The 15,125-nt window shown below is 40.3% G+C and overlaps 1 protein-coding gene across 2 annotated transcripts in view; it reads left to right on the top strand.

Moving 5' to 3' along the window:
- Nucleotides 1–5,200: 5,200 nt before the first annotated feature.
- The window catches only part of LOC103183145 (kinesin-like protein KIF3C), a 112,124-nt gene continuing 102,199 nt past the window's right edge, over nucleotides 5,201–15,125 (top strand). For both annotated transcript variants that reach the window (XM_007900459.2, XM_042333486.1), the window contains exons 1-2: nucleotides 5,201–5,800; nucleotides 10,199–11,064. In XM_007900459.2, the coding sequence (XP_007898650.1) occupies nucleotides 5,269–5,800; nucleotides 10,199–11,064 (1,398 nt within the window). In that variant the 5' untranslated portion in view covers nucleotides 5,201–5,268. The remainder of the gene's footprint in view (nucleotides 5,801–10,198; nucleotides 11,065–15,125) is intronic.

Raw genomic sequence — 15,125 nt, 5'->3', positions numbered from 1 at the left:
CAGACATCCGATCAAAGTGTGAAGAGTTATACCAAATTTAAGGACTATTATTTAATAAATAAGTATAAACAACTCCTTAGTATCCTTATTATATTATTATATAGTCGGACTTCCCAACTCTTCCCTCTACAGACTTGTGTCTTCTCTCGCACTAAACTCTGTGAACCAATCACCTCCATCTTCACCGGCTTCACTGGCTCCTCATCCTCAGATGATCGAGTTTAAGATCCTCGACCTCACTTTTAAAGCCCTCCATAGTCTTGCTTCTTCTTACCTCTGCGACCTACTAAAACCTTACCAACCTGACTGCATCTTCCACTCGGTGGTCACTGACCTGCTCCATGTCCCCCACCCTGCACGCACCACCATTGGCGGTCGGGCCTTCAGCCTTTCTACCCCCACCCTCTGGAAGTCCATCCCTGAATTCCTTTGCCTCACCCCTTCACTTGCCTCCTTCAAGACCTGTCCCAAGACTTTCCTCTTTGACTGTGCCTTTGGTCATCCTCCTAATCCCACCCTTTCTACCTTGTCCTCCACCCCTCCCACCTTGTTCTTCACCCCTCCACCCCTCTTGATTCCAACCCCCAGCTCAGGTGCAAACCCTTGACTGTCCAGCTTTTGGTATGTCCTCCCAACGTGAAAGGCACTATATAATGAAATTTGTATTTATTGTATTTAAAAATATTTTTCTTTTGGAAACCTTTGAATTGTATCTTCAGTCATCAATCAGATTTGAAACATATTTGGGGAAAAGTAATAGAGTACCAACAGAAGTTAGACACTGTTAGCATTAGAGCCTAATACTAAACCTAGCAATGTAATGTATACCACAGAGTTGTTTTCTATTTATCGATGAGAGCAAAGAGTGCAGAATAGCAAAGACAGGCAAAGGCAAAGTTATGTGATCAAACAGAGTTTGGTATTTTCCCAAGAACAGTAAAGGTTGAGAGGAGACCTGAGAAATTTTTAAAATTATGATCAAGTCAACAAGGAGATATCAGTTCCACTTATAGGCAAGCCAGTACCTAGAGGGCACAGATTTAATGTACTTACAAAGGGAGAGGTGAGGGGTTTGTTTTACACAGGGGGGTTGTTAGAAAGTTGAATACCCTAATTTGAATCATGGTTGAGACCAAATCCACATTAGCTTTTAATAGAGAATTATTTAAATTATCTGAGAAGAAAAATAAAAGTATGTATATTGGAACAGGGAAGAAGAATTGAACTAAACAGACAGCTGTTTCAGAGAGCCAGTACTGCCATGATGGGTCGAATTACATTCTTCTGTGTTGCAAATTTCTATGGTTGTATGGGGAGCAAAACACCCCATACCACAAGTATTTTGGTTTTTCCATTTATAGTCACCAATTCCCAATACCTCATTTTTTTTACTGTAGATTGTTATTTTTTGTATTTATAAATAGCATTTTAATTGGATTTGAATGAAATTTGATGACACAAAGATCCCCAAATTGTAAAAGGTTAATAAGGAAACTGTAACATCTGACAGATGATATTACAATACAATGCAGGTATTGGTTTCCCTGGTCAGGGAGTTGAAAGTCTATTGCAAATGTTAGGATGATGAAAGCACACAATTATTACATTGGTCCTGTAACAAAATGTTGGTGACAAAATATTTATGACCTTCACATATAACTTGTTGCAAACTTGGTATCAAATATTAGATAGGACTCTCATATCCTGAAGTCCGAAAAATTATTTAGCAGCTAAACAGCAAGGTTTTATGAGCCCGGCTGGGATTGCAATGTTATTTAAACGGAAGAAGCAGTGACAAAGAGAGCAGGAAATTCACTGAGACCAACCAATGTTCATTTCTAAAACAATGTAGACAACATCAGCAAAGAACTGTAAGAAATATATTGCTTTGAAGTTTACCTTCAATAGTCTGTGAAATTGTCTTGTGTCCTTGAACAATATTAGCTTCATATTTGTTTTAAAACATAATTCAATCTGATAAATGAATAGAATTATTTTTAGTCTGTAAATCTGTGTTTTGTTGATAATATTTCAACTTTCTGAATTGAGATTGGTGATGTACAAGGGATTATGGCTGAATCCAGTGACATACACCTTCTTATAAAGGTTAAGTGTTGGAGCCAGGTTATGAGTCCTGTAACCGTGTTGGCAGATCTCCAGAGCCAGACAGATACTGAACACACACGGAGGCCGTCTTTGTTGATGGACAAATGGTTTATTTAAACAGGGGAGAAAACAACCCCACCAAACCCCCAGTACCTGTAGCAAGGACCATCACTGCTCAATAATTCTAACAAATCGAGAGGATTTGCACACAAGATTCCTTTTTTTTTTGCAACCTGCAAGCCCAGAGGTTTCCTTCATCCAGTCCCAGAGTAAGAGAGATCAGAGGTGGACTGGGTTAATCCTTTATATCATACATGCCTCACTTCATCTCAGGTATATTGCAAGGATATGGTCTGCTATGGTAACTGTGGTTCAGCCAGTTTTCAAATAGGAATTGGTGGGAATTAAGCTGAATTACAACAGAAGTGCAGACTTGTTTTGTCATTTAGGTTCCTATGTACTGGTCACACCAAGGTAACGTTGTGTGAAGGCAAAGTTTTTGTGGTACAGTTTGCATCACAAAAGAACGAGTGTTATTCTTGAAGTACATATCAGGTGATAGCTCTTTGGTGTGTGGCTGGGATATTACTTATTTTGTATCCATTATACAACAAATAACATGGCCGCACATTTTAATTTCAATGTGACCTTTTGATGTTTGTTGTTTTTTAAGTTTAAAATTTGTTATTTTTCTTGGGAGGATGAGCCTGATAACAAAAATACAAAGAGAGAATAACTAGCGTTAATTATACTGCTCATAATCAACATAAATAAAAATAAATAATAAGTAATCCTTCCATTTGATGGAGCATCTATCATGTCAGGTAAACATCTAAAAGTGCTTCAAACAATTTTACTCTAAACTAAGGTGCCTTTTTTGGTAGGCAAATGCAGCAGCCAATTTGTGCATTGCAGTGTCCCACATAGCCATTGCATGAATGACTAGTTTTATCCTGGAAACTTGCTGGCCTGGTTACTGGGAGAAACTTCTTGAACAGTGCTGTGGGACCTTTAAAGTTTACCTGAAAAAGCAGAGAGTTTAGTTTAATGTTTCATCCAAGGACGAAATTGGATTTATTGCCAACAATATGTGTACACAGTTAACATCACTGTGTCTAACTTGCAGTATTTCATAACAATTTTTTTAAATAAGAAGTGTCTCATTATTACATTTCTAAAATATTGTATTCTTCAACACATCCACAATCTATTTATTGGGGGAACAACTATGAGATGGTGCCTATTTTATAATTAGCAAAACAAACACATTTTGCCCACAAATATACAGTCAATTCACTTTACAGTCTATTCTGTGAAGCACTTTGAGACATCCAGAAGATGTGAAAAGCGCTATATCAAATGCAAGGATTATTATATTTATTATAAATAATATGACAAATGGATAACATAAACACTTGCATTATCTCTCAAACCCAAAGTTAAATTCTTCATCTGCAAATCTGTCAGATTCCATCTCGAAATGGAAATTGAATGAAAATGTAGACACAGTATAGATACTGAATGGAGTCTAAGCATCGGAATGGACGAGTTGGACCGAATGATCTGTTTCTACGTCGCGTTTCTTTACAACAACAACAAGATTACATTTGTATAGCGCCTTTCATGCCGGGAGGACATCCCAAGGTGCTGGACAGAGTCTTGAGGCGGGACTTGAAGTAGGCTAAGGAGGGGGCGAGGCGGAGTGATTGGGGGATGGAATTCCAAAGGTTGGGGGCAGAGGGACTGAAGGCTCTCCCACTAATGGGGCGAGTGGGTTGGGGGACGTGGAGCAGGCCAGAGCCGACTGAGCGGAGGGAGCCTGCGGGTTGGTAGTGGGTTAGGAGGTCACAGAGGTAGGGTGGGGTGATGCCATGGAGGGCTTTGTAGGATCTTGAACTGGATCTTCTGAAGGATAGGGAGCCGATGGAGTTGGGCGAGAGTGGGGGAGATGGGGTCACAGAGTTTGGTGCAGGAGAGGACACGGGCTGCAGAGTTCTGGATTATCTGCAGCCTGTGGAGGGAGGAGTTGGGACGGCCGACAAACAGGGCATTTGCATAGTCGAGCCGGGAGGTGATGAAGGCACGAACAAGAAGTATTCTGAGCACAGTTTTGAATGGTGATGGACTGCACAGTGACGTGTCATTGCTCTGACACCCAGGATAGAGTCACGCTCCACAAAAACACAGTCAATCCACTTTGCAGCATATGCTTTGAGACGAATCAATGACGTGATAAGGCGCTGTATCAAATGCAAGGATTATTATTATTATTATTATTGGGAGAGGGCTGGAGGGTACAGCAGTCGAGGAGAGCTCTCATCTCCAAATACCCCTTACCACAAAGGTTTCAAGTCGCAGTCGAATCGACAACAGCAAAAATAAAAGACTACAATTCCCAGTGTCTGGTGTGGTGGGATGGCTTCGAGGTGTGGGGGTGGGTGGGGGGGGAGGAGGGGTGGTGGGGGGGGGGGCGGATCAGATCTGATGTCAGGCGACTTGGTGTTGGCTGGATTTGCAGTCAACCTGCCCAGGGTGGTGCGTCCTCCTCTGGCAGAGCTGAGCAGAGCAGAGCAGCGCCTCCAGCCCCCAGACAGCTGTTTGTGTGGCAGCAGCACATCGACTGCAACAAACACAACCTCATCCTCCAAATGAGAGAGGAGGAGGAGGAGGGAGGGGGGAAAAAAAGGCGTTGCCAACTGCAAATGGGAGAGAGAACTGCCAGCCCAGAGAGCGTCCAGATCTCCTGCTCCAACCCCTGAGGATCCCCCCCCTCCCCCCCTCCTACCTCCTCCTCCCGGGGGCTGCTCGGATCCCTTTAGGTGCGTTATGCGATGGTGAACGGGAACCCGAACGCGTTGCGTTGCGCTGCGCTGCTTTGCTGTGCTGTGCTGTGCTGTGCGCGCTGTGGCGAGTTATCGATGCGTAAACGGGTGCATTGCTTTATTGCAGGACACAGACCGGGTGCTGACTGATCTGCATTGAGGAGACTGCCTTCAGAGCCGAGCCGAGCCGAGCCGAGAGAGAGAGAGAGAGAGAGAGAGAGGGGTGGGAGGTGGGGGGTGGGGGTGGTAGGGGGGGAGATCGGCTGCAAAAAAAAAAAAAACCAGACACCCCACATGCACACACACCGCACAACCCGCACAACCGCACAAAGCCCAGAACATGTCTAAAACCAAGGCTTGCGAGACGGTGAAGGTGGTGGTGCGATGCCGCCCATTGAACGGGAAGGAGGACGCGGCTGGTTACGAGGAGGTTGCGGATATGGACGTGAAATTAGGACAGGTGTCCATCCGGAACCCCAAAGCCATATCCAGCGAGTTGCCCAAAACCTTCACCTTCGACGCTGTCTACGATGTGAATTCCAAGCAAAGCGATCTGTACGACGAGACGGTCCGCCCTTTGATTGACTCGGTTTTGCAAGGCTTCAATGGGACAATTTTCGCTTACGGTCAGACAGGGACTGGCAAAACCTACACCATGCAGGGGGTATGGACTGATCCAGAAAAAAGGGGCATCATCCCTAATTCATTCGAACACATTTTCACTCACATATCGAGATCCAAGGACCAGCAATATCTGGTGAGAGCTTCTTACCTGGAGATCTACCAAGAGGAGATCAGAGATCTGCTGCACAAGGACCAGAGCAAAAAACTGGAGATGAAAGAAAAACCAGAAACTGGTGTTTACATTAAAGGTGAAGTACAAAACTGATGTTTTTTTTTTCCTTAACATTTAACGATAAAGGCAACTGAAAATAACAGTTGCAAATGCATGGAAACCCCAATAAACAAGACGTGATAATAGCAGTAATAATAATCCTTGCATTTGATGAAGTGTCTTATCACGTCTTCGAGACATCTCAAAGCGCTTCACGGAATATACCGCAAAGTGAATTGGTTGTTTATTCTGTGGGCAAAACGTGGAAAACGAAAAATGTGGCAATGAGGTACGAGGAGTTGTGTTTGTGTGTGTGTGTGGGGGGAGAAGGGGTGGGGGGGAGAGGATAGAGGTCATGGTTGCATTTGTTTTTATTCACCAGTAACATGGGTGGGGTGCGGGGAGAGAGGGAAGGAGGGATGGAGAGCTCTGCCACTGGGAATTCTCATGGTCTTAGAATTCGTCAGGCAACTAATTAAAAAATAATGAGATACTGAAGGTTTGCCAGTCGCACTGCAAGCCAACCCTGGTCCTGGAATCCATCCATACATTTAAAGGGCAGTCCCACCCTCGAACTAACAGGAACACACATCATGTTAATTATTGCAGGGGAACCTACGCTGAATTAATAGGTTAGCATTGGTTATTGAAGCAGATCCCTACATTTTTATAAAGGGAATTAGATGCTTGAAAAAAGTAGCATACTATAGGGTGTATGGAAAGCAAGCAGAAACCGGAGATAGATTTGGTGGAGAAAGGCGTCAGAGCACACTTGATTGTCTGAATGGCCTGTTTCTGTACTGTAAGATAATGTGGTTTTATTATTATTATACTGATAATTGATTAGTCAGTGGTGCAATAAACACAAAAGAAAGTAACCCATTAATTATCTGGCAGTGTTAGATACCATGCCCATTGTCAATGTGCAGAGGGTCACCTGCTGCCAGTATTGCTGCTGCAACAATAAAACAAGCAGCAGGATGCACATCTACCTTTCTATTTATCTGCTGGGCAACAGACACGATTCAACTGAAAATATAATGCAAAACTCCCTCATACCATTTACTGTTTAGTTATTAATTCAGTGTCTTGCATAACAATTTATGGACATAAGCTTGAATGAGAAATGGCACAAAATGCTCATTCACTTATGTCAATAATTAATAGAATTTCCATCTATAGAAAATGTTGGCACAATTATTCCTATTAGAATATTGTGGTTTGAATTAATTTGTCTCAATTTGATAACCCTTCTATTATCCTCTTTTTGGATTACAATAGCCTTTCTAGCTCTCATCTTAGATCAAGATCAGAAGAGAGATTTGGATGAAGAAGGCCTATAGTAATTTGGTCTTATCCTTCCTCAATACCAAACTACCATCTTCCCATCACAGCATCAAGCTATTCTTTAAATGAACTCAATATCCTGGCCGCAACTATCATTCCTAACAATCTATTCCAGTTGTTAATTACCCACCCCTCTGAATAAAGAAAATTTTCTTGGAGTCTGACCTAAAGTTGCCTTATGCAATTCTAAACATGTGCCCTCTTGTTTTGCTGTCTCATTGCTTCTGAAAATCCTGTTCTGATTTACTCTCTCAATCTCATTTAAAATTATGTATACAACAACAACTTACATTTATATAGTGCCCTTCATGCTGGACAGCATCTTAGAGCGCTTTTATTATCCTCCATTATTTGTATAATTTTATAAATGTTCTACAGATGGCACTTTTGATAAACCACAAATAATCAGTTTGGTTTTCTTTGATCATCTGAAGTAATTAGATGGATACACTCAAAATCAAATTTCAGATCATTTCTATAACAAGATAGCATTATATACATAATATGTTAAATAAAACCATTGAAAATGTCAAAGCTGCATTAAATTCTATTTGGTTAGCGATACAGATTATAGTTTATTTTTGGCCTGTTGTTATTTTGAAGATTGTGGGTAATATTTTGAGGAAGGAGTGGGTAGACGACAGAAAATAATGTTTATTTGACCTAACCAACACACAACAAACAACCAGAAATGATTGTGCTCATGATTCTGTGACAGCAATCATAGAATGCAATAAATGCAACATTATGGTTGCCATATTAATTCTTGATGTTTCTTAAGTTGATGGAAAGGACAAGGAACAATAAAAGGTGAAGATACTCAACTGGAGGAGGGCTAATTTCAGTGAGTTAAAAAGGGACCTAGCCAAGGTGGACTGGAAGGAAAGATTGGCAGGTAAAACAGCTAATGAAGCCTTCAAGGAGGAGATAGTTTGGGGACAGAACAAGTACATTCCCACAAAGGGGAAAATTAGGGCATCAAAACAGTAAAAGGAGTCTTATGATAAATGTCAGGTCCAAAACACAGAAAATAATCAAATAGAATATAGAAAGTACAGAGGAGAACTGAAAAAGGAAATAAGAGGGGCAAAGAGAGTATAAAGATTAGCGGGTAACATAAAAGGGAACCCTAAGGTATTTTATAAGCATATAAAGAATAAAAGGTTAGTCAAAGTTAGGGTGGGTCCAATTAGGGACCAAAGAGGATATCTTCTTGTGGAGGCAGAGGGCATGGCTGACGTACTGAATGAGTACTTTGCATCTGTCTTCACAAAAGAGGAGGATGAAGCCAATACCACAGTATTGGAGGAGAGGGTAAAGAAATAGAATAAGGTAAGAATAAAGCAAGAGGAGATACTAAAAAGGTTGTCGGTGCTCAAGGTAGATAAGTCACCCGTTCCAGACAGGATGCATCCTAGGTTATTGAGGGAAGTAAGGGTGGAAATAACGGAGGCTCTGGCCACAATCTTTCAATCCTCCTTGGGTGGTGCCAGAGGACGGGAGGATTGTAAATGTTACTCCCCTGTGCAAAAGGGGGCAGAAGGATAAACCTTGGACCTACAGGCCAATCAGCCTAACGTCAGTAGTGAGGAAATTTCTAGAGACTATAATCCGGAACAAAATAAATTTTCACTTAGAAAAATATAGGTTAATAAAGGACAGCCAACACGGATTTCTTCAAGGCAAATCATGTCTAACGAACCTGATAGAGTTTTTGATGATGTAACGGAGAGGGTGGATGAAGGTAGTGCAGTTGATGTAGTTTATGTGGATTTTCAAAAGGCATTTGATAAAGTGCCACATAAGAGACTTGTAAGCAAAATAGAAGCCCACGGTATTACAGGGACAGTGGCAGGATGGATACAGAACTGGCTGGGAGACAGAAAGCAGAGAGTGGTGGTGAACGGTTGTTTTTCTGACTGGAGGGAAATATGCAGTGGTGTCCCCCAGGGGTCAGTATTGGGACCACTGCTGTTTTTGATCAATATAAATGACCTGGACTTGGGTATAGGGAGTACGATTTCACATTTGCGGATGATAGTAAACTAGGAAAAGTAGTAAACAGTGAGGAGGATAGTAGTAGACTACAAGAGGAAATAGACAGACTGGTAAAATGGGCAGATACGTGGCAGATGAAGTTTAATGTGGAGAAATGCGAAGTGATGCATTTTGGGAGGAAGAATGAGGAGAGGCCATATAAGCTGATGGTACAATCTTAAAGGGGGTGAAGGACAGAGAGACCTGGGGGTTCATATGAGTAAATCTTTGAAGATGCCAGGACAGGTAGACAAAGCTGTTGAAAAAGTATATGGGATACTAGGCTTTATAAATAGGGCCATAGAATACAAAAGTCAGGAAGTTATTATGAACCTTTATAAAACACTGGTTAGACCTCAGCTGGAGTGCTGTGTTCAGTTCTGGGCACTACACTTGTCAAGGCATTGGAGAGGGTGCAGAGGAGATTTACCAGGATGGTACCAGGAATGAGGAGTTTTCAGGAGAGGCTAGAGAATCTAGGATTATTTTCCTTGGAGCAAAGAAGGTTAAGTGGAGACTTAATAGAAGTTTTCAAAATTATGAGGGGATTCAATAGGGTGAACAAGGAGAAACTAGTTCCACTGGCGGGTAGGTTGGTAACCCGAGGATACTGATTTAAAATAGTTGTTAAAAGAAACAGAGGGGAGATGAGGAATAATTTTTTCACACAGAGAATTGTTCAGATCTGGAATGCATTGCCTCAAAGGGTGGTGGAAGCCTATTTAATAAGAACTTTAAACTTTTAAGAGAGAAGTAGCTAATTATTTGGGGAGGACAAGTTTGTAGAGTTACGGGGAGAGAGCGGGGAAGTGGGATTGATTTGGATAGCTCTTTTCAAAGAGCCGCTACAGACACGAAAGAAAGAGGAGTTAGTTATGAGGGGCATTGCAGAAAAGATGTACAGAAAGGGGAGGCCTGCTGCATCATGTTCTCCCAGTGGCTATAGATGTCTGTGCTTAAATTATATGAGGTACTATTGTTTTTAGGAAAGTGGATCTTTTATAGTGTGTGTCAGACCATTATCAAATGATTGCTTATTTCTTATTTACAGATCTTTCCTCCTTTGTGACTAAAAATGTGAAGGAAATAGAGCATGTTATGAATGTTGGAAACCAGACCAGATCTGTGGCTTCTACCAACATGAACGAGTACAGCTCAAGGTCTCACGCTATTTTTGTCATCACTGTGGAGTGCAGTGAGCTTGGCCTGGATGGTGAAAACCACATCAGAGTGGGCAAGCTGAATCTGGTTGACCTTGCGGGCAGTGAACGGCAGAGCAAAACTGGCGTCCAAGGAGAACGTCTGAAAGAAGCTACTAAAATCAATCTTTCCCTCTCTGCTTTGGGTAATGTAATATCTGCTCTCGTGGATGGCAAAAGCACCCATATCCCTTACAGAGACTCAAAATTGACCCGTTTATTACAAGACTCTCTTGGAGGCAATGCTAAGACAATTATGGTGGCCACCATTGGTCCAGCATCCTATAACTACGATGAGAGCTTGACAACCTTAAGGTACGCCAACAGGGCTAAGAATATCAGAAACAAGCCAAGAATTAATGAAGATCCCAAAGATGCCTTGTTGAGAGAGTTTCAAGAAGAGATTGCTCGGTTGAAGGCCCAGCTGGAGAGAAGGGGGATGTTGAGCAAGAAAAGAAGGAGAAGCCAAAGGAGGAAGTTTTCAGGAGAAGAAATCACAGATGGAGAAGGAGAGGAGACTGAAGATAACATCGAGAAAGACATGGAAAACTATTTGAAGGAACAGAAGGAGACACTGGAGAAAGAGAAAGCAGCAATTCAAGATGATCATAATTTGGTGGCAGAAGAAAAACAGAAGTTACTGGAAGAGAAAGAAAAAATGATGGAAGATCTGAAAAATGAGCAGCAAGCTACAGAACAGCTGGCAGCCAAGTTTAAGGTAGGCTGGTGATCAACAGTGTTTTCGACATTAGACAATCACAAATCCTAAAAGTAAGATAGTTCTTTTGGTGTTTAAGCAGTGAGTATATAGTGAACTACATGCAATATAATAATCTACTCACCAAAATAAAGTACTATGATGAATACAGTGAAACACAATACATGGTGTTTCAGGTGTATCAATGTACTTTATTACAGTAACTTTTCATATCAATGTCTCAGTGTCTAATGAATTGCTAATAAGTTCAAGTGGTTTATTTTCCATCAAGATTAGATATTTATTTCAAATGAAATTAAAGCAATAATTTTCAAGAGTTCATTCTACATTTGTATAATTCAATATTATTTTCCAGCATTTGTTGCAGATTAAATTCCCGTAATATTTTATTGATGGTGCCACAAATATAATTCTACAATAGTAAAAAATTGTATTTGCCATGCAATGAAGTATGTAAACAAAAATAACAGGAGTGATTGTTTCTGATTTGGGGACTCAGATGTTAAGAAATTATTGTGGCTGCAGATGAAGAGTTAATAATTTATTGGTTGATGCTTTCTCTGGCATTACCAGTCCAATGCTGTTTGAGTTTCCATGTGGCAATGGCAGGTGTGTCACATTCACTAAGGGATTTTTCTATTAGATTACTACAATTCAGCATTCTATCTGAAGAGTAGAAAGTTATGAGTTTGATTAAAAATTAATACAAGCAATCAGTTATCCTGAAAATGAAGCTCTTGATGAGATTATATGTGCGTAACTGCATCAAGACAGCAAAACAAGAGGACATCGGATTAGAGTTGCAAAGGACAATTTGAAGATAGATGCCAGGACATTTTTCTTTACTCAGAGGGTAATTAATGACTGGAACAGGTTGTTAGTAGGATGGTTGAGACATTGGACTCATTTAAAAAGTAGCTTGATGCTGGGGAGGACAGTATTCTAGAAGATGAGATCAAATGGTCCAAAGGAGCTTTGTCACCAAATCAATCTTGTGGTCTTGTCTGGTCTTGTGAATTACTGCCACCCACTACCATTACTGAAAAGTGAGCTCTGTCGATTACTCAGGTCACTTCTTATTTGGATTTAATGTGAATCACAGATTTATATGGTTTTCATAGCACTTTAGGCTTTGGACTAATTCCAATCTTAAATGATTTGATTTGTGTGGTTTGTGGGTTATGGTCGGTGCCCTACAACTAACATGCTGGAAATACAGCACTTCTAACAACTGACTGCTAAGCATCAGTGCAGACTGCATGGCAATATGCTTTCACTTTACATTATGTTAAAATATGTTGTTTTAATATAATTTTGTGTGACAATCAAATACACGTTGTTTCGCCTTTTCAAAGCTATTTGATCATATTTTGTATTTATTCTGAAAAACTTTCCAATAGAACCCAATTGTCAAAAGTCCAGCCTCCACTTGTTAAATTTGTAAGGTAAGGTGATGTAATTCTATTTTTCAAGGTATAACTCAACATGCTGCCCATGGCGAAGGCCTTCGATCAGATTATGCTACAATAAGGATACTGTACTGACAGTGAAAACAGATACCTTCAGTTATATGAAACGTAATTGAGTCATGCTGGATCAGGACTCCAGTAGCGAACCCACTTTTCTAAAGGCTCACTATATCTCAGTAACAGAATAAATTGGAGACTTTTTTTTCATATTAAGAATATTTTCGGAAGCATTTAAGCAACAAAGGAAAAAATATTACAGCTATATTTTTGAAGCTGGTTTGATGTGGAATAAATGTTTCTGAAGTGAACAGTATGTTCAGTCTTTCAAAGCTTTTGTACATGTGTGACCTGATCCCACCATCCTTCCATATTTGAGTTTATACTTAAAGTTCTTTTCACTGCGGCACTCATAGCTAATTTATTTGAAAAGTTTGACTGAACTAGACACTAATCATTTAAATTCATCCAATGAAATGTTTTGCAGTAGGTTTGGAAGCCATAGAACTGATAGCTGGTGCCCTGGTCTCTCTCCCTTGATTACTTAAATCCTCAGGAGGTGGCAGTTTCAGAGCCTTCTTTCACCAACGCATAAAGTCTCAGCATGCAAAGAGTCTGCTCTAGACTCTTGGATGTACCATTCTTGATGATAAGAGATGTGTAAGAGTGCTTGAATTGACCAAGTTGTTCTCTCCCTGTGTGAGAGAATTTCCCATTAGGTATGTAATTCAACTGAGATTGTTGGGAACTTCATGGTTGTGCATCTGAGACAAATTACTCATTCTATGGCAGAACCCATTGATATACTAGCATAGCTGGTAAAATATTAACAATGAAGGTCCACAAATTCTGAAGGTAAAACTGTCAGCTGGTCAATTTTATTTTCTTGCTGGTGCATTTCGAACAGCATATTTTGTACTTCGAGATGGAAAGGGCATTTTTTTAAATATTGAATGTTATATGTATTATTATAATTTTATTTAGTAGAATCTATAAGATTATAATCTGTCATTGATTTCAGCTAATCATATACTATAGGAGAATGCATTATTAGAATTGTGAAAAATTCTGAAATTCATCTCAATTTGAAAGCCAGTTTTCTGCAGATTTTGAATAGGTCCAGCTTCTAAATTAAGACCGCATTTAAGAATTTTGCAAAATTCTATGTGATCTTAAATTTTTAGGTAAGATGGTCTTACAAGCTAAGACAAGGTGGAATTTTGGGTCAATGGGTTCATATTCTATATCACATTGCCATAGACAGTAATACATCAAGCAAATCAAATTAAGTCATATGGTTTAAGGAGAAAGCAAAAGTAGATTTTTGCTGTCAGGTGAGACCCACGTACATTAAATGTCATTTCCTGCATTAATTTCAGAAACAGGTTTGATGGACTTAAATGGCAAACTTCTGCTCATATGTTGGTTATTTTAATTCTCAACTTTCCCCCTGTAGCTCACAGGTAGCATATGTCATATAATGTCTCTGTTTCAGAGGACAGGTTGCAAATCTCATCCCATGTCTCTTAACATTTCAACAATGAGACAGCTGATTGATGAGCAAGAGTAAGGAGGAGTACCCAATCATCTGATTTTCACTCTCTTCCTATGATGAATTTCATAGCTTCTTCCTGTTGCTTTCTTAGGATCTCGCTTTTGAAACCATTGTATTGTGTGCTCATACTTGTGCCCCCAATGCATTGAAACTCCCTAATGCATTAAACTCCCAAAAGCATTACTTCATCTAATCCGTGGGGTTGAATTGCTTTTGTAACAGATCAGTGCAATTCATAATATCAAAAGAGATATTCAGACAAAGAAGGTCCGTCAGACTTTGGCCATCTCTCCCCTCCCCACCCCCTTCTGCTCCCACCTTGGGCTCGTGTATCCAGCCAACAGAGTTAAATGTTTTGAGACATCCTTCTGATGTGAAATGTGCTACATAAATACAAATGATATTGTATTGTATGGATGCAATTTAACCAGAACGCTAAGCAGCCTGAGTATAACCTCTGGAGGTTTCAACTCAACTGATCTTCATTATTCAGACACCACCCCAGGCACATACCCGATCAAACTCTCTCTTTGCTGCCTTCTCTGATTCCACAGTTCCCCTAATTTAGTCTATCTGCAGATTTAACTGCAAATTTGGCCCACATGTCTAGGCTGACACTTCAATACAGTGCCGGTGATGCACTGTTGAAGGTGTCGTTCTTTGGATGAGATGTTAAAATCTCACTAGATCCTGTCTATCTGTTCAGGTGAATGTTAAAGATCCTACAACACTAATTTGAAAAGAAAACCGAGTTTCTCCTGGTATCCTAGCCAACAATCTTTCAAATATAATTGGTCATTCACTTCATTACTATTCGTGGGGTATTGATGTGTGCAAATTGGCTGCTGTGTTTGCCTATAAATACAATACACTTTACAGTATGTTGAATCCTGTGCAGTGTTTTGCAGATGTGAAACAGCATTATAGCAAATGCAAGGATCATTGTTAACTAAATTATATTGGGCATATGCATCTAGGTCACTAATGTATACAAGGGCTAGAAGGACCAACAGTATAGATCCCTAAGGCATCCAGGTTAA

This window comes from Callorhinchus milii, unplaced genomic scaffold (genome assembly GCF_018977255.1).
Source record: "Callorhinchus milii isolate IMCB2004 unplaced genomic scaffold, IMCB_Cmil_1.0 Scaffold3, whole genome shotgun sequence".
NCBI classification, from domain to species: domain Eukaryota; kingdom Metazoa; phylum Chordata; class Chondrichthyes; order Chimaeriformes; family Callorhinchidae; genus Callorhinchus; species Callorhinchus milii.
This window is presented reverse-complemented; position numbering and strand designations above follow the sequence as displayed.